At 41.7% G+C, this 19,171-nt stretch overlaps 1 protein-coding gene across 3 annotated transcripts in view; it reads left to right on the plus strand.

Annotated features, from left to right (window-relative positions):
- Positions 1 to 16,972, plus strand: part of PPT1 (palmitoyl-protein thioesterase 1) — a 142,076-nt gene extending 125,104 nt beyond the window's left edge. For all 3 annotated transcript variants that reach the window (XM_085648329.1, XM_085648327.1, XM_085648328.1), the window contains exon 9: positions 15,677 to 16,972. In XM_085648329.1, the coding sequence (XP_085504455.1) occupies positions 15,677 to 15,799 (123 nt within the window). In that variant the 3' untranslated portion in view covers positions 15,800 to 16,972. The remainder of the gene's footprint in view (positions 1 to 15,676) is intronic.
- Positions 16,973 to 19,171: the final 2,199 nt, after the last annotated feature.

The raw sequence follows: 19,171 nt of genomic DNA on the forward strand, positions 1-19,171 counted from the left end.
ACGCTTTGAGGAGACCTCCCTGCTCTGGAGCAAGCCCAGCCTCGGGATGCATTCACTTTCCTGACGACGTGCTTTTTGTGTGTTTTTTCCCACGCGTGAATCACATGCACCCCTGCCCCAGTTACAGCGTGAGCACCAACAGGTACTCCTGTTGGAGATGTGAAATGCGGGCTCTGGTGCTATTTACAGAAAAGAACGACAAGCAATTCCGCCATAGTGACAATACAAAACGGGTCTTTATTCAGGAGAATTCACGTGGGGCAGCAGGTGTCTGCTTAATCAGAAAAAGGCTACAAATACGCATAAATAAACGTTGTCTACTATGCTGTTTGATTGGTGTCTGCAGGATACTTCTGTTCAGCTTAATGATTCCATCAGCCTGGAAAAAAAACTTTAATAAAATGAATTACAGACAGCGAACATTGTACAGGAAGGATTTTGTTTTCCTTTTTTTCATTAACGACGTGTGATCGGACTACCAAAGAGTCAGATGTCTGTGCTCCAAGGTGTAAAACAGCAGATGCCGTTGGCATCCGGTGTCTTGCAAAGGCAAGCATGTCAGAAAGATTATGAATGAAAAGTGTATTTCCTGAACTCCAGAATTGGAGAGCTGATTCTCCACGTGGGATCTCCGTGGGACCTTGACATTGAGACATTCATGAGCTCCGGAGTGCCGCAGGACTTGAAAATATTAGAGACGGGCAAGCCAGCAAGTTAACAGGTCGTGCTGAGCCAGAGCAGAGCCAAGAGTCTCTTTGTTCTAGGAGCCTGAGAACGGGCCGCGCCATCCAGCTACCTGGCATGTGCATCGTGCGAGAACAACAAGGCTAAAAATATGATAACAACTCTTCAAAAAAAAAGAAAAAGTATCATTTTACTTTAGGACATTAGAATATTACTACAGTAAAGGACATATATTAGAAATAATAGTTTCTAGGAAAAAATGTAGACAAGGCATGGACGAGCTGGGCCCAGGGCCAGGCCTGCCTGCATTATAACCCCCGCATTAGGCCCACTCCAACCTGTACACGCATGTCATATCTTGCATAATTTTTTTAATAAAGTTACATCAGATGTGTGCATTTGTTTTTCTTGTGATAAATCTTAGTCGCGGTTTGTATTTAACATGTATGATATACTTTGCGTGATGCCTTCATAACTCACAATGGCCAGTCATAAATCATTATGACAGGCCCATAAATCATTCTGCAGGCCATAAAACTTTATCTGACAGGGACCATATGCATGACAGGCCATATGTCACAAGTAGATGACAGGTCATAAATCACCTTTGCCATATATCAATCCAGTCCTGTCATTTGCTTGTCATATTTATGATGCCTTTAGTTGTTGGGGTCATAAAGTTTCTTGTGGATTTTTCTCTGATCGCGTTGGGGGGTAGACTCTCATCACTGTTCGGCCCAACTCACTACCTTGTCAGTCCATTTTGAGCCCTGCCGTCTGGTGAGTCTGGGCTGCGAGTGCCATGCTCTGCTTACTCCCCCTGTTGGTATATTCACCCTGCTGTAAGGCATCCCCAGCTAAGTGGCCAGTGGCGGCTGGTGACATTTGAAAGCGGTGAGCGTAAAATTATTGTCGTAGTGCACCGCGGCGAGCGAGCAAAAAGTTTTGGAAAAAAGAGTGCACAAATTGTGCATTTTCAAGCATAATTAAAGTTTGAGCTATTGGTGTTGCATTATTTAGCATTATTTAGCAATTCCAATAGCTCAAACTTTAATAATGCGAGACCTATTGCATTGCAAATGCTTGTTTACTTGTGCTATAGCGAACTTGGTGCTACTAATGTGCGTGCAGTATTTAATGGAGATATGTAAGAGGAAACAGAGTGCTCACAAAACAGCACTTATTCTACATACTTGATGAACGGGCAGTAGCATGGTTGGGGTGCTATCCCATTCTCGTTGTGGTAGTGAGGTGACCTTGAGGAAGTTTAGTAATTCAAGTCTATATGTGATAATGGGGTCCACTGGGAAGCGCTAAAAAGCCTTACCCAAGGAAATCCTCAGACACTTCAGTTAAGGCTCTAAGCAGGCCACCCAGAGGACATCACCAGTTTAGGAAAGAGGTGAAAACTCACCGATTTAAGAACAGTACATCATGATGCGATGCAGTAAAAGTCCACTAACCAGCTACCTCTCCTATGGCATGTTGACCATGTCTCTTACTTTGACCTTGTACAACACTCCAATGTCTTAAGGCACATACTCAAAGAAGTGCTAAATGTGCAACCGTAGCACATCCACAGACAACTCAGTAAAGATTCTATAGAGACCACCCAAAAGCAAACCTTGGTGGGTCAAAAATAGGAGCTGAGAAATGGGACGAAATCAAAATGTCACCTGTGGAAGGAGTAGGTTGGTTATAGAAAATAGAGGCAAGGGCAGGATAATAGGTTCGAAGAAAGGACAATAAGAGTGGCAGGCAGGTGTTCTGACCCTCGTCCCTATCTAATCCAAACTAGAAAGTTGCCATAGGATGTCACCCTCAATCTGGATGCTCTTTACCTGGACACTCTGGGGGAAGAGGTTCAGAATACCCAGGACAGAGGAGATGAGCAGTGAGAAGAGGGGTCAGCAGCATAAGATAGCAGTGATGGCTAAGACAGAAGAAGTGGCAAAGAGAAGAGCCCATGCCTAATTAGCCAGAAGTGACTGGAAAGTAGTCGTCACATGTAAGGAAAAAATATGCAGTACAAAAAGTCTTAGCATATACTGTTCTGAAACACGGGTACATTCTTCCTGGCAACAATGCACATTACGAAACGTTTAAATTCTGCCAGGAGCAGTCCACTACAAATTCGCACTGGCAGATTGCAGATTGGGTGGATGGGAGTAAGAACAGGGTGCGGTCTCTCCCCAATGACTAGCAGCTCAAAATCATAGCTGAGTACTAGTAGCGAAGTGATAGTGAGATGATGTATTAAATCACAGTATTTTAAGATCTCACAAATGTCAGCCCGTTAGGAGGCCTCATGGTTACAAGCATAAAAAAACCGCACAAAAGGAAATAGTACCGAGAGGGTGGGCTTTGAGCCACCCCACATATTGGCTTTCAGGGTTTTTTCATGGTCAGCAATAGCTTTGATGTACTATTCACTAAGGGCATGGCATTTTGTGGAATTTTACATTGTCCCATTTTTCTTGCCGTTGGGGTTTTGTAGATGGTGCTCTAATCCTTTTGTGTGACGGAAGAAGCAACATGAAGTGTAGCTTGTAATTCAGAGCCAGTGTGTGATTTATTTGGCATTGTTACTTTACTAAAATTATTTTAATTTAATTGCTGGTTTATGGTTTTTAGTTTAGGATGGGTGTCCTGCTCCACTGTATGGCACTCAAAGACTATTAATCATCCTGGCAATTTCATTTATCTTAATTTGCGATTAGGTATCGTTCTCAGATTTGTTCACAAAGTAAAGATTTGCCCACATATATACTTTCTTACAGCTGCACTGAAAATACTAGCTAGCCCATGGGCAAAAATATCTACTGACCAATATATTGTTGTTTATGCAACACAAACCTCCTCTCATGACTCCTTTACAAAACTACTAGTGTGAGGGTACAACTTAACTGTGCTAGTGCAACCTGTTCAACAAAATGGCCCTTCTCAAACCTTCCTATTGTTGTAGCCCAAAGGGTTGCTTTATTATGGTATTTTCTTTCGATGACCCCTAGAACTGCTCACACAAAGTCTCCCAAGTTTTGCCAAACACATTCTATAACAGATAACCAGAACCATGGGCTTTGCAATTATTTGTTTAAGAAACGCAAAACCTATTGACTTTGCCAGTGCTTGTTATTGTGCTCTCCTTTAAGTGGTCAGCTAGTTTTGGTCTTAGAAAACATGACATTTAAGTTCCTATTGTTATTAGAACTTTGCAATTTCTGCTGAATACCACACTTCTGATTTCGGCAGTTATCATCCCAAGAGTCTTGAGAAGGAAATGTAGTTCGGTACAAACGGGATATGAATGATCTGAAGAAACAATACACAGAAGTGTTTGCCAGTGAGAACAGTGCTGTCAGGGTTTGTGTTAAGTCATCAGGGTTTGGTAAATGTTGGCAAAAAAGGGAAATGTGAGCTTCTACTTCTCAGAAGACTTTTTTACATTATGTAGAACAAAACACGCTCCTCTTCTAAGCCCCAACCATCAATTGATAATCAAAATAATCTTTTTAATAAATTCATAGTTCCATTATTTCAAACTTAATTAATAAACCAATATCTAATTTCTTAGCTACATAGACATCAATCATTCAAAAATCAAACATATTAACAAACATAAATAAGAATCTCAAAGCAAAGAACGCTAACACAATCAGACTAGCCCCTAGACCTTATGGAATTACTCAAAACAACAATCAAGTACCTTAGTTTAATACAAGGCCTCTGCTGTAGACATAGTTCAAATGTCAAGGAGACAAAATGAGTTCTTTCCTCCAACAGTTGACAGATTAAAAAATTGACGCACGTTTTGGTGGATCAATCTGGATTTCACTTCCACCTTCATCAGGACCAAGCACAGTAACAAATGATAAAAAATTATAAGTCTTCAATCTCTTGACAGATTACCTACTGGGATCTAGAGTCCTAAAACTCATTAGTAAACGATTAAGAGGGTTCCCATTATTTTATCCTGGGACTATCAAGGCTCCTCTGGAAACAGGACATGCCCAATCCATGCCTAATGTCTCCCCGGCAGGCACATAAACAAACAAGGAAGAAGGAATAGGCCACGATTCTGAGGTCAAAAAAGCTTTCTGAATAAATGCTGAAAATTTGCTGAGACTGGCTACACGTATTTGGGACGGTCCAGCAGAGTTCCTCCTTAAAGCCATACCACCCAGCGAGATATTGTGGAGAATACAGGTACCCTGAAAGTGAAAGATTAAGCGACCAGCACACAGAGTCTGCCTCGGATGTACAACTGCTGTTGGCCGCACAAGGAGGAAATAACTCATTTTGTCTCCTTGACGTTTGGACTATGGGCCTGATTTAGATCTGGCTAGATCTGGTCCCGCTGTCACTTTTGCATCGGTTTCTCCAACGGCCTAATAGGCGGTCTGCCCTGTCTATTTAGATGTTGGCGGGTGTACGGATAGTAGTCCGTCAGACTCCCACCTACTCGCATTGACTTCACCATTGGTAAAAACGGCTGTCGGAGGCAGTACAGCCAGTATATCCGCCAGGCCAATCGTGATTTGCCTGCCTGCCGACGTAATTGTGGCGGAAAAACCTCCACACCTTAGTTGGCGGTTTAGAAGGGATATAAGATAAAAACATACCTTCTCCAGTATTCAATCTTTCATAGATTCACATGCTTGTATCTTCCCCGTCGTCATGGTGGGAGTCTCACGGTAACAGAATGACAACAGCAGTACTAGAAAAAACTGCATAGCAAAATCCCATAGGGAATCATATTATTTGGTAACCAAACCTCCTCATTATTTGGTCCAAAACTCAGCCAATCGGCTGCAAGCCCTGACATCACACTCCCCAGCAGAGCCATCCTACCTCAGATTTCCAACTGCCTTCGTGTGAGGAGGAGTCTCCCTGAGCCTTGCTCAGTTTTGTTCCTGAGTGAACTTTTGACCTTTTTCAACTGAAAGTTCTTTCTACTGGATTTGAGGTACTGTTTCATAATTTGCTTACTATGGCTGAAAGCTCTAAAAAGAGGTTCTTCAGGCCCTGCAGATCCTGTGGGAAACTTAGACTGTTTTCTGAAGATCCCCACAAGGACTGCTTGTACTGTCTTCATCCTAAACATGTGCCTAAGGACTGCAAGCATTGCAGATCCTTTTCTGCAAAAACCCTACGTGACAGGGAGGCACGGTTACTGTTGTGGCTTCAAAAAAAGAAGGTCACTTCAGATTCTGACTCTGAAGAGGAAACTAAATCTCAATCATCTAAAAGGAGGAAATCTTCTGCTTCTGAGGAGAAAGTAGAGCTTAAAAAGCAGAAAACGAAAGACAAAGAGGCTTCTTCGTCTTCTCTTCCTGATACTCCTCTTAAAAAATCTTCAGGGTCTAGAGAGGTATCTTCAGCTCCGTCGACAAAGACTGGGGCGTCGCCGGCGTTGATTTCAATGAAAAGGTCGACAGCTCCGTCGACGACTACCATATCGACGACGACAGCTGCGTCGACGACTAAGACATCGTCGTCGAAGAAAGGCTCGTCGACGACTCCGTCGACTATGACTTCGTCGATGACCATCTCGTCGACGATAATTCGTATTTTCTCGTCAACGAGAACTCCGTCAACGGGAGCTCTGTCGACGGCATCTTTTAAATCTCCCAAAGCAAAGACAACAATTTCATTAAAGTCTATTCCATCGTCGACGGGCTCGTCGACGATGAAGAAATCTTCAGATTTTACCGGCTGGACAAAGATTTCTCCGCTTCCTCCATCTAATCTGCTGGAATTGCAGTCAGAAGATGAAGAGTCATCAGGAGTAGCATATAGTCCTTCTCAACTTCAGATAAAGAGCCAGGAAACAGATGATGAAGAATATCAGGAGGTTCAGGAAGTATTTTCAGCAGTCATATGACTACGAGGATGAGGAAGAAGCTCAATCTGATATGAGAGAAGAAACTATCTCAATGCCAATTTCTCTAGTGACGACTCCATCGTCAGTGACCTCGACGACAACTCCGTTGACGATGACTTCATCACGACCACCTTGTCGACGATAATTCGTAATCCCTCGTCGATGAGAACTCCGTCGATGGGAGTTCCGTCGACGGCATCTTTTAAATCTCCCAAAGCAAAGACAACAATTTCATTAAAGTCTATTCCATCGTCGACGGGCTCGTCAACGTTGAAGAAATCTTCAGATTTTACTGGCTGGACAAAGATTTCTCCGCTTCCTCCATCTAATCTGCTGGAATTGCAATCAGGAGTAGCTTATAGTCCTTCTCAACCTCAGATAAAGAGCTAGGAAACAGATGATGAAGAATATCAGGAGGTTCAGGAAGTATTCTCTTTCCAGGGTCGTCCAGTGCAAGAGTCAAAAAGATATGAGTCTTTTCAGCAGTCATGACTACGAGGATTAGGAAAAAGCTCAATCTGATATGAGAAAAGAAACTATCTCAATGCCAATTTCTCTAGTGACTGACTTGCGTCTCATGATTAACGATTATTATCGATGTTTTCCTGAGGCTAACACACAAACCTCAAAAACTTCATCTACTCCTACTCAAATTCAACCACCTCAACCCCCTCCCAATATTTCAACTCAAAAGATTAAATCTCCTCCTATTGTTACAATTAGGGATGATTTGGAGGAGTGTGATGCAGATCAACCAGAAGAAGGGGAACTTCTTCAGGATAATCAGGTTGGGATAGAATGGGATCAGTACATTCTACCTACTACGCAGTCTCCATCACCATCGCCGGCGAACTCCCCGCCACAAGATATTGGAGGTTTCCATGACATTAAGGAAAAAGCATTGAGAAGATGTGAGCTTCCACTTCTGGTACAAGAAGCGGAGTGTTTTCTCTATGATAGGATTCACGGAAATCCATTAGATCGATTCCAATTATTGATCACATTTGGGACGAGGGGTTAAAAATAATGAGGAATCCGGCTTCGGTTGTTGCCTCGGTACCCAGGATAGAGAAAAAATATAGAGCCCCAGAATCTTCTCCTGCTTGTTTAATTGGACATCCATGGCCGAAATCTGTAGTGATGCAAGCCGCTCAATGACACTCCAAAAATCCGGTTTCCACTTCTGCAGCTCCTCCGGATAATGAAGGAAGGATGGTGCGGGGAAGTGTTTTGCTGTGATGGCAGCGTCCTCCATTAAAGCTGCAAATGCGCTAACTCTTATTAGTAGATATAATAGGCAGATGTGGTCAGATATAGCACCTTTGCTGGCCCATCTACCAGAGGATAAAAAGGAAGAAGTGGCCGCCATTTTACAAGATGGAGCTAGGGCGGCTTCTGAATCCATAGATATTGTGATGGCTTTGTCTTCGGTGGCATTCAAGCAGATGGCGGGTGCAGTGGCCCTCCGAAGGCAAGGATGGCTTAAAGCCACTTCTTTTAGACCAGAAGTCCAAGCAAAAATAGTGGACATGCACTTGACGGAGAGAATCTCTTTGGAAAACATATAGATGATGCCCTCCAAAGTATCAAAACACACGTGCTCTCCATGCCACTGGAATCAAGCTATCCTGGCTGAAGAGGGGTGAAACTCCGAAACCGGTACTAGGATGCTTGTTTCCAGTCCAGGGAGGACCTGGCTTGGCAGTTCGGGTTGGACTGTTCCCATGAGGCACAGGGTCAAGACTGATTTGCATATGGCTGGGTTCAAACTGGAACGGCATGGTGAGCAAAAAAACGATGGATTTAGGCCCAGATCTCTGTACTGGGGTGAATGTATGACATTGTTCTGCATTCTGTCCATCAACTTGTTTTTGCATTTGTCACTCCGAAGTATCAAAGCTGACACAGACACTGCACGTGCGTTGGGGTCTCTACAGCAGGGCAGGTTCCCGTCCTTTTGGAAAAGAGGATCTAGAGGACAATATAATCAAAGATCTTCTTACCAATCCAATATATACCAGCCATACAATCAACAGGGGTTTCGCCAATTTTCAAATAGTCAACAATTTCGATCCTCAAACACATAGCAGCAGTCCAGAGGGAGGTCTTCTGCGAGAGGTAAATCACAACAATCTAATAGACGACAGTGACTCTGTCAAAGCGCCCGCCACATGTTCAAACATCAAGAATCATTGCCTCTTCCTTTTATCAGGCTTTGCTATCGATAACAACAGACAGATGGGTATTGGACGTGATTCAACAAAGCCATACCCTAGAGTTCATACAAAAGCCTCCAAATCATCCTCCTATACGCAGGAAGCAAAAACACCTATCAGCCCTCAAGGCGGAAATGTTATCCCTTCTACAAAAGGAAGCAATAGAAGAGGTTCCGCGCCTTCAACGAGGGAAAGGCTTTTATTCGCATTTCTTCTTAATAAAGAAAAAAGACACATCAAAATGGAGGCAGGTAATGGACCTGAGAGGTTTGAACAAATTCATCAAAAATAAATCTTTTCGAATAATATTCCCGCAGGAAATACTCCTTCTTCTCTGCAAGGGAGATTATTTGGCATCCCTGGACCTTTTAGATGCTTATTTTCACATCCCAGTTCATATAAATCACAGAAAGTTTCTTCGTTTTATGGTGGCGGAGCGCCATTACCAGTTCAGAGTAATGCCTTTCGGTCTGAAGTCGACGCCAAGGGTCTTTACAAAATGTATGGCGCCAGAAGTGGCACATCTAAGACTTCAAGGTCACCAAATTTTCCCTTATCTAGACGATTGGCTCATAAAAGGTACTTCGTTCAGGGAAACCCAGCGCTCTCTGCAATGCTGCATGGACCTCTTCAGTCGTCTGGGTCTGAGGATCAATCTAGAAAAGTCGCACCTCATGCCATCGTAGTCCCTTCAATTTCTGGGAGCTATAATTCGCACAAAGGAAGCAAAAGCTTATCCCTCAGAGGAGCATATTAAAAAAATCATAAGCCTGACGTCGCATATGCAAATAAAAATGTGCGTTTCAGTGAGAATCTACAAATCATTGCTGGGGATGATGTCTTCCTGTATTCCCCTACTTCCCAATTGCAGACTTCGCATAAGGCCTCTTCAAGAGCTCCTAGACAAACCATGGATTCAATCTCAAGGATCCTTCGAAGACCGGATAGTTATCACTCCTCAGATCCTAAAGGCCCTGTCATGGTGGAAGGTCAGAGAACATTTAACAGAAGGACTGCCTTTCCAACCGCAGATTCACAGTTTTGTTATGATGACAGATGCATCGCTACAAGGTTGGGGAGCGCATCTCCAAGACCTCGAAATTCAGGGTCACTGGTCAAACCGCGAAGCTCAACTTCACATCAACTTGCTGGAGCTAAAAGCTATTTCCTTGGGATTAAAGGCGTTTCCCCTAGAATTCACGATTCAACAGTACTTGTCAAAACAGACAGCACAACATTGATGTTTTACCTTCTAAAACAAGGGGGTACAAAATCATAACTCCTGTTGAAACAAGCGCAAGAAATTTGGAGGTGGCTTCTGATTCCCAACATATCACTTCAAGTCCAGCACGTTCCAGGAGTGGACAACACAAGAGCAGATGTTCTGAGCAGATCGTCCAATGTTTCTCACGAGTGGAATTGGACCAAAGCCAGCTTCTCAGAGTACTCCATCTATGGGGCACCCCATCGCTAGATCTGTTCGCGAATCGCCACAACTCAAAATGCAAACACTTTGCAAGCAGGTTTTCACAAAAAGGTTCGTGGGGCAATGCTCTTCAGATGCGCTGGACAGGGATGTTTGCGTATGCTTTCCCTCCATTTCCCCTGATAGCGAAAGTGTTGCGAAAGATGAAATCGGAACCGTGCCATTTGATTCTGGTAGCCCCAGGATGGCCGAGACAAGCTTGGTTCTCCGAACTTCTGAAATGATCAGTGGCACCCAGGATACAGTTTCCATTAGTGCAGAATCTGATCACTATGAACAACGGTCAAATTCTTCATCCAAATTTGAAATCGCTGAACTTGTCAGCATGGAACCACACGAACATGAGTTCCAATCTTTGAATATTTCTCAGTAATGCCGAGATATTCTGTCACAATCTTGAGCAATCTCTACAAATAAAACATATTCGGCTAAATGGAAGAGATTTTGTCATTGGTGCGCATCTAAAAATCTGCATCCTTTTCACACCTCCTCAGAACAAATTCTTCCATATCTTTTAAATTTGGCTAAAGCTGGACTTTCACATATGTCTATAAAAGTGCATTTGGCCGCTGTCTCAAGATACACGAGAGTTCCTGACCGCCCATGTCTTTGGTCTTAAAGAGTTATAAAAGAATTTCTCAAAGGACTCTTCAGGATGGTTCCCCCGGTGCAACGCCCAGTAGTGGCTTGGCAGCTTAATACGGTTCTTACACAGCTCATGAAACCACCGTTTGAACCAGTACATAAGGCGGATTTACAGTTTATTTCATGGAAAACGGCCTTATTATTAGCTCTCACGTCGGCAAGAAGGGTCAGCGAGATCCAAGCCTTCTCAATTGCAGAACCTTTTCTCCAATTCCGACAGGATAGAGTTATCCTTAGAACAAATCCAAAGTTAATTCCTAAGGTCCCTTCCAACTTTCATCTGAATGAACCGGTGGTGTTACCTACATTCTTTAAAGATCCTTCATCATCTGCAGAAAGAACACTACACTCTTTAGACATTAAACGGTGTTTGAAATTCTACATCGATAAAACAAAATCCTTCAGAAAAACAAACCAGCTTTTTGTGGCCTTTTCTGGTCCCAGGAAAGGTCTGGCACTCTCCAGATCTAGTATTTTAAGGTGGATAACTTCGGCCATCTCCTTGTGTCATGTCAAAGCTGGAAAACCTCTACAAGCCAAGGTGCACGCGCATTCTACGAGAAAAATGGAGACTTCTACGGCTCTGTTTGCAGGAGTGTCTTTGCCGGACATTTGCAGAGCAGCGACGTGGAAAAATGCGCACACCTTCACTAGACACTATTGTCTAGATGCAGCATGGAAAAAGGATGCAGCGGTGGGACAGGCAGTTCTACGTCATCTATTTCAATAAGGTATTTATCAAGATATATATGTGTATTATATATATATATATGTTCTGGTATACATATTGCAAATGCATGTATGTCTTCCCAACTATTTATTTTCTTGAATGTTTTGAATACTGTTATGAATTGTAATATTCTAGACAGAAGAGCAGAGCCCACAGACTATTTGGGGTTCTATCCCGGAAACGCAGTTTGGTATAAGTACTGCTCGCTATTCTGATACAAGCAAGTGAATCTATGAAAGATTGAATACTGGAGAAAAAACTAGTTACTTACCTGTACACTATGGTGGTTCTCCAGTATTATCTTTCATAGATTCACATGCGGCACACCCGCCTCCCCATTTCTCAGGTAGAACCTTTTTATCTCTAGATATATCCTTGTCTCTCACTTGGGGCTGGAAATCTGAGGTAGGATGGCTCTGCTGGGGAGTGTGATGTCAGGGCTTGCAGCCGATTGGCTGAGTTTTGGACCAAATAATGATGAGGTTTGGTTACCAAGTAATATGATTCCCTCTGGGATTTTGCTATGCAGTTTTTTCTAGTACTGCTGTGGTCATTCTGTTACCGTGAGACTCCCACCATGACGTTGGGGAAGATACAAGCATGTGAATCTATGAAAGATAATACTGGAGAACCACAGTGTACAGGTAAGTAACTAGTTTTTTATTTTTAGGTCAAGCTTTCTAAAATCAAGTTTCTGCAAATATTTGTCATTTGCACATCACCAAGTAAAGTGTTCTGATTTGTTTTGCTCCTATTAAACTCTTTGTTTGCATCACACGTCTGAATTAAAAAAAAAACTGTTCTTTTTTTAACTCCTGATATATTTTGAAATACTTGTACAATTAATTTACAACTTGTTTAAATGTTGTATGTTAGAAAGAAAACTGACATCTCACAGCTTTTTGTTTCACAATGATTGTCAGGCAGCACACTTGACAGACACCTCTAATTGTAATAAAAGAAAGAAAAGTAAACACCATTTTTCCAGGATAGCGCAACAATTTGCAAAAAGACAAACTGACATCTAAACTCTCTTCTTGAACAGACCGCAAATGTGTTGAGATAAAAACAAGATTTAAAGGAGTCTTTATTGCTCATTCACTTTCTGAATGAATAGAACACCTGTTTCTTCCAGCTTAAGTCCACTCACCAGAACAGACGTGTGGGTGCTAAAAATAGCTCAACCAGATAAAATATGACTCATCATAGCGAGCGGGCGAGTAGATTTTTCGAGGCCTGCAATGATCCACTACTCTAGTCTCTGAACGCTGGTATTTATTTAGAGCAATATTTATACTTCTTTCAAAGGATGGAAGAGAAAGTTTCATATCATTTGGTAGAGCCTCAAGAAAATATTCAAAGGAGCCTTCCTTTGATAACTTGTACACCTATGACTTTGGGCTTTATTTAGATCTCGACGGATGGAATACTCACAAACATGACTGCTATTCCGTCCTTCGTATTATTATTCCCATAGGATATAATGGGATTGTAATACAGCGGACAGGATATCCGTCTCGTTTGTGATAGAGTATTCCCCTCCACCAAGATCTAAATCAGGCCCCTAGTGTCTCTTGCACGGAAAGTACTATTTATTGAACCATTTACTTCAGCATGTCCGGTGAGTGACTGACTGGGATCGTTAGTAGATACACCTTAATGGGTTTCCATAGAACTAATATTGTCTTGTGGACCTTTTAATAATATAATTCCTTCTGAAAGTTATTTTGGATTTGTGGGTACAACAGGCTGTTGTGTTACCACATTGTTTTCAAACTGATGCATACACAAGGCATGATACCATTCTGTATAGAAAGATATGAAGTACATGTCGGTTGCTTGTAACCTTTGGTTTGAGGATTTGCTCACTTAAACCTAACTCTGTTATGCTGGATTGTTGCCTCTATACAATAGTTTTACCCATCAGTTAGCAAGCAATAAATGAGGAAGTTCCAAAGAGCAAGTTCTTAGGTATTAAATGGTCCACAGTACAAAATCCCAGAATGATGCATTTTTTTAAATGTACGTTCCTTACCTTTTCTCCAATTTTATGCTATCTCAATGTCTAAAACGTCTTTCAGACGTAACCAAACAAGGCAAAATTCTAGGATACATTGCTTATTGTGATTGATGCAGGACCGACCAAGTAAAGGGAAAAGTTTTTTCTCTATGATGGATGGCACCTTTAGCAGTTGAAAAGAAGAAAGGCACATTATACCTGGTGCTTCATGATAAAACTCTGTGATCTACATTTTTCTGTAAATTAACAAAGTATTCTATATGAAATGTGTCAGAGAATAGAAGGAGAGAGAAAGATGATGGTTGACAAATTTATTTGTTTACAGTTGGAAAAGCGTGGCATAGTTTCAATGGAAAACTCGCATGATTGGATAATTCCAGGGTTTTGTATCGTGGACAATTCAATGCCCATAAAAACTAATGAGTGGAACTTCCCATTTATTAAAAGCACCAAGAGCCTGTTTGGGGCGGGGCGGGAGGGGAGAGGGGGTCCAAAAGCAGCACGGGTAGGTAACCTAGCTCTGGTGCAAATTAATTAAGTGGACCCATTGTGTTAGGTCTATATCTTGGCAAATCATTTCAGTTTAGATTCTGAAGCTGACAGAATTTGTCAAAAACAAGGCTTTTCAAATGAGTAGTTGCTCTCTCTAACCTCTTTCCGCTGCTCACCAGTTACTGCAAATCATAAGAGTCTAGAATATATTTGTGCTGCACATAGCGAGTTACTTATTTATAACTCTGGTTGTGAAGCATACTGTCCAGTTTTAAAATCACATGTGATCCACTCATCTCCGCATGAAGTACAAGAGACGGGGGAGTGAAGCATGAGAAAATCTTATGTAATGACTCCTCTGAATATGGTCTTCTATTCCGTGGCAAACCTCATCATAGGTCTTCGCAAATACAGCAATTTCATACCAATCCTACAGCAGCTGTACCGTCTCCCACTTTCCATCAGTAGCATTGCATTCAAATCTGCTTAACTGTTGACAAGTTAGTAAATTTTGTCAACATAACATACTTGGAGTCCAAAAATAAGACGATAAATGGAACAAATATGCCACCCTGTACCATTTCCAGGCTTAAACCCATGAAATGCAAAAAAGATGCTATGATCTCTGTGACATGAAACTGCATCCCATGCCAGACCTGCTAGGCTGCATTCCCTCTGCAACCACATTAATACAGGACCACTCAGAAGAATTCCCGCCGCCACCCTGGTTCTGCTACTTCCCTTTTCATTTTAACCCTCACTGTAAGTTTCACTCTCCTATCTACAGTAAACATCCCTTTGTCTACACCATGTACCGTAAACCCCCCGTCCTGTACAGCATGCTAGTATGTTGTAACTTACGTTGCGCTATATACGTTATATAAACTCATGCAGTTTATAAATCATATAAAATCAGAGTAGGTTATGTGGTCCGCTTCCTGTCTCTCAAGGTTTGATTACATATACTCGCTCTGTCTATACTCTTAATTTTGGTTTGAATGCATTTTTGTCTATTTGTGATTCAACTACTACTTGGTAAAATCAAGCAAACAATGTATTTGAGTTTGTAGTACACATCAACCTGCAGCATTACTGGTGCAACATTTGTTCTTGTCCCTTCATTGGGATCCCGAGCAGCCAATACATTTGTTTTCTTTCTATTTTCAATGATATAAGGAGATTGTGTTGGTCACTGAGAATATCCATTCTCTTTGCTGAGATTCAGTCTGTGTGTTTTTTGTTCACTAAGATAGTCCTGTTTCACTTCGCTGAGACGCAAGTGTTATTTGCTGCACTCTAATCCATAGTATATGTTGTTTGCCCAGATTGTACTTGCTGGGATCTTGATTTTTATAGCCAAAGATGTCTACTCTCCTGCTAGGATCTTGAGTTTGTGTTGGTTAGTGGAGTCCAGGCTGTCTTCTCTCATATTTTGAGTGGGCATTAATCAGAGAATTTGTCATTTTGTCAGGTCTTGTTTATGTGAATTGGGCACTGAGATTGAAATCTTTCCTTGCAGGACCGCTTGGGGCTCAGGGAGATGGACAAGTCTGGGCAGCTGGTGTTCCTGTCTTGCGATGGAGACCACCTCCAGTTCAAAGAGGAATGGTTCAATTCTAACATTCTTCCGTATTTGAAGTGATCTTGCTTTACCTCTGGCGACTATGCTCTAACTCCATTGACCTCGATAAAAACTGCAGTGACTCTGCTATTATGCCAGTATCAGTCGTACTGACCGTATCTCCAGTGTCTTTTGTACATCCATTGATTTGTGCACCTCCATTGAGCAACGCAGTTACTAGATTCCCCTTTCTGCTGCGAAGGCTGTCTGTGCTGTGTACACTCTCAGTGATGCATTTTTGTCTGTGGGTGGTATTCCTTCAAATAGAGTATAAGGCTGGCATCCATACTGCACCACTTATCCTCTTCGCCTAATTATACCTTTGGTGTTTTCAACTTCTAATCTCATTACTTTATGCACATAGTTAAACATTTGTGGTCATTTCAGTTCATTGCCAGCTGTGGGCGATGTTGGTAGAGGAAGGAGCCATTTAAAATGCTGACAGTTGATGTAAAGACTTCACCGCCACTGAGAGATAGGGCTGGTAAAAACCTCGACTATAAGATAAGTCAAAGCGGTGACTCATTAAGGCAGCACAAGCAGCCTCAACCTTATGCAAGTTTCATATGTGATCCACTAAGGTAACCTCAGATGTATTGCAAGTCCACAGTGTGACCCACTGAGAAAGTGAGGGCGCCATCAGCTGTCCTGTAAGTTTAAAGAAATGGCCCATTGCGACAGCTGAAGCGGTGTAAGATTTATTGCAAGTCCAAGATGTGACCTGTTAAGACAGCAGAGGCCACTGCATGTATAATGACTGGCCACGATAACTTCTGGAGCAGCCTCTGTTGTAGTGAGGTTCTGCAATGGGATACAGTGAGGTAGCTTTGGCCCAATTTTCCTTCATAGCTACACTGTTTAAATAGTTGTGGACCTGGCCAGTGATGGAGAAAAGCCTAGGCGGCAAAAACATGCCCTGCAGTCTCTCAGGAGGTAGTGCAGTCTCTTGACAGGTGACTGTGTTTCTTAGCGGACTGCGCATCTTGCTCGGAGGTAGCACTGTGTCTGACGAGTTAGGCACTTCTCAACAGGGAAGTAGATGATTCCCTTTCTCAGGTTCCACACATTTCAACCCAGAACGATCCATCAGACCTCTGCTAATCACAGTAACGCTCTTTTGACTAAATGCATCAAAAATTCTCTCTAATTTGCACTGTAATTTTTTTTATGACAATAAAATATTAGGATGCCAAAGTTTAAAGTCATTTGTTTTGTGTCACGTTTCCTTTGATTTAAATGTTGGACTCAATTCTGCAGTAATTCTATTTTGTTCTCATGTATTAAAGTGCTGCACTTGTCAGTGCTGTAGGGGTGGTTCCCAGTCACATCTACGAGCATACATGCTTGCTGTTTTCTGGCACCTGTTTGCAACAATGTTGGCTCCTCATTCCAGTCAAAATATATGTGTAACACTAGGGTTCAAAGTCCCTTGTGAAAATATTCATATAAAAGTGTTGGTAGAACAGGTATTCACTTACCTATGCCACTGCTTTGGAGGCTGCAACCTGCTTAGCTTTATGAAGCATACTCTTGTCAACTTGTGACTTATTCAAGTATAGTCATTTAAAGGCCTGGTCTGCCACCAGGTAATTTGGTCTGACTGTGTTAACTTCTCATGAGTATGGGTTGTTATGTGCCTGACTTATTTTTGAAAGATCGGTACCTATTCTGACTGAATCATCAAATGAAGCAACTGAAGCTGAAAACAAATCACAATTTGTACCAGTATGGCAGCAGAACTCATCTGACACCTTTAGCTGTATAAAATGGACAGCACAGTCTAACTAAAAGCATTGCTGCACAGACTTCTAACAGTGTGCTACTACCAAATTATTTATACCAACACCAGTGCCCGACATGAAATATCAGAGTTCTTCTACGAGAATAGGCAATAATCACAAACTAGCTGTAGAACAGCGGTAAAGTAAACACCACAGTCATCACCTTGAGGAACTTTGTGTTCGGTCATCCTGCTCTACATCATGGGCTATGATGAGTAATTTCTAGAGGTTTTGGTGTTTGATTGCATTGGGCGTAGCGCAATTCTGATTTGCTACCTAGGCTATGGTACGAAATTCTCTGTCCCATCAGTGGTTCCTCCACTGTCACAGAACTCCAGATTAAATGGACTGCACTCTTGGTGTAAACAGCAAATGCAGTGTACATCTTTGAATGTGAGCCTGGTTCATTGTCATCTAGTGTTGGGAAATGTTAAGTGCATCTAACCGCCACACTAGCCATCATACTGCTTCAAAGAAATGTTTTCATCTCCTTTTAAGAACATCTCAAGAGCTTCTGAGAATATTTAAGAGAACCTCTTCAATGTGTATCTGACAATCACAACCACATAAACAATAACACAGATATCATGGTCAATAACACTATAGCTGACATGAGCCTCAAAATAATAACGTGGAGTGTCTGGCTCATCTCAAGAAAAGAAAATGGAGAGTAGTCTGATAACAAGCTCAATTCACTGAAAGGATTGTTCTCAGAATCAATTGTCTTAAGGGCTGAAGGGAAAAAGAATCAAGTTATTACCCTGATCTGCCAAACCCTTAATGCCGCACTCTTCTCTCATGAATCAGATTTTAAAAAATTGCAAGGGATAGCTCATATGAATATACCAAACGAAATCACAAATGTATTCACACACCAAACAATAATGCTACAAAAAGTTCTAGCATGAAATCAACAGTTAAATCTCAACTCTTTTTAAAAGACAGGTAATTCTCAAATGAATTTAGCGCTTGTGTGCCACAACCCCAGTGATAATTATTTAAATAATCTGAAATGTTAGTTGGAGTGGCACCTTTTGGTTCATCAAAAACTAAAAAGGTTTATTTCATAGTGATTTTACTCCAAGAACAAAAATTCCTTTTGCATATGTTTGATTTTTCTGATGAGTTATTTTTTCTGTAATTTTGAAATCCATTATGACAAAGATCCCGTTCATGTTATACATCAATTCCGTCTGTTCCCATGCCAGCACATGTTTTATGGCACTTGATGCTTTTTCAAGGTTTTTGCAATTCACAGTTTCCTTTCTATGTTCTTTATCTCAGTAGTCTTAATTTTTCGAAACTATGTGTTTATTTGTTTTGAGTACTGAAAAAAAAACATAGATTCCTGTCTTTATGCGTGATAACCCTTCTCCGGTGTTCTTAGTGGGTCAATGCCATTTTACAAGTCGGAAAGACTATACCCAACACTTGTCTCAAGGTATCTCGGTTGGCACAAATGTGGCACAATGACCTCTTAGCACAGGTTCCGCCAATAGAAAACTTGCTTGGCTCAATATTTTAGTTCAAAATAATATGATCACTATATCTTTGGATGGTAAGCACGTGTTTGGTTGCCCTATTGCTGGAAGATTGGAAAGGATAAAAGTGT

This window comes from Triturus cristatus, chromosome 3_2 (genome assembly GCF_964204655.1).
Source record: "Triturus cristatus chromosome 3_2, aTriCri1.1, whole genome shotgun sequence".
Taxonomy (NCBI): domain Eukaryota; kingdom Metazoa; phylum Chordata; class Amphibia; order Caudata; family Salamandridae; genus Triturus; species Triturus cristatus.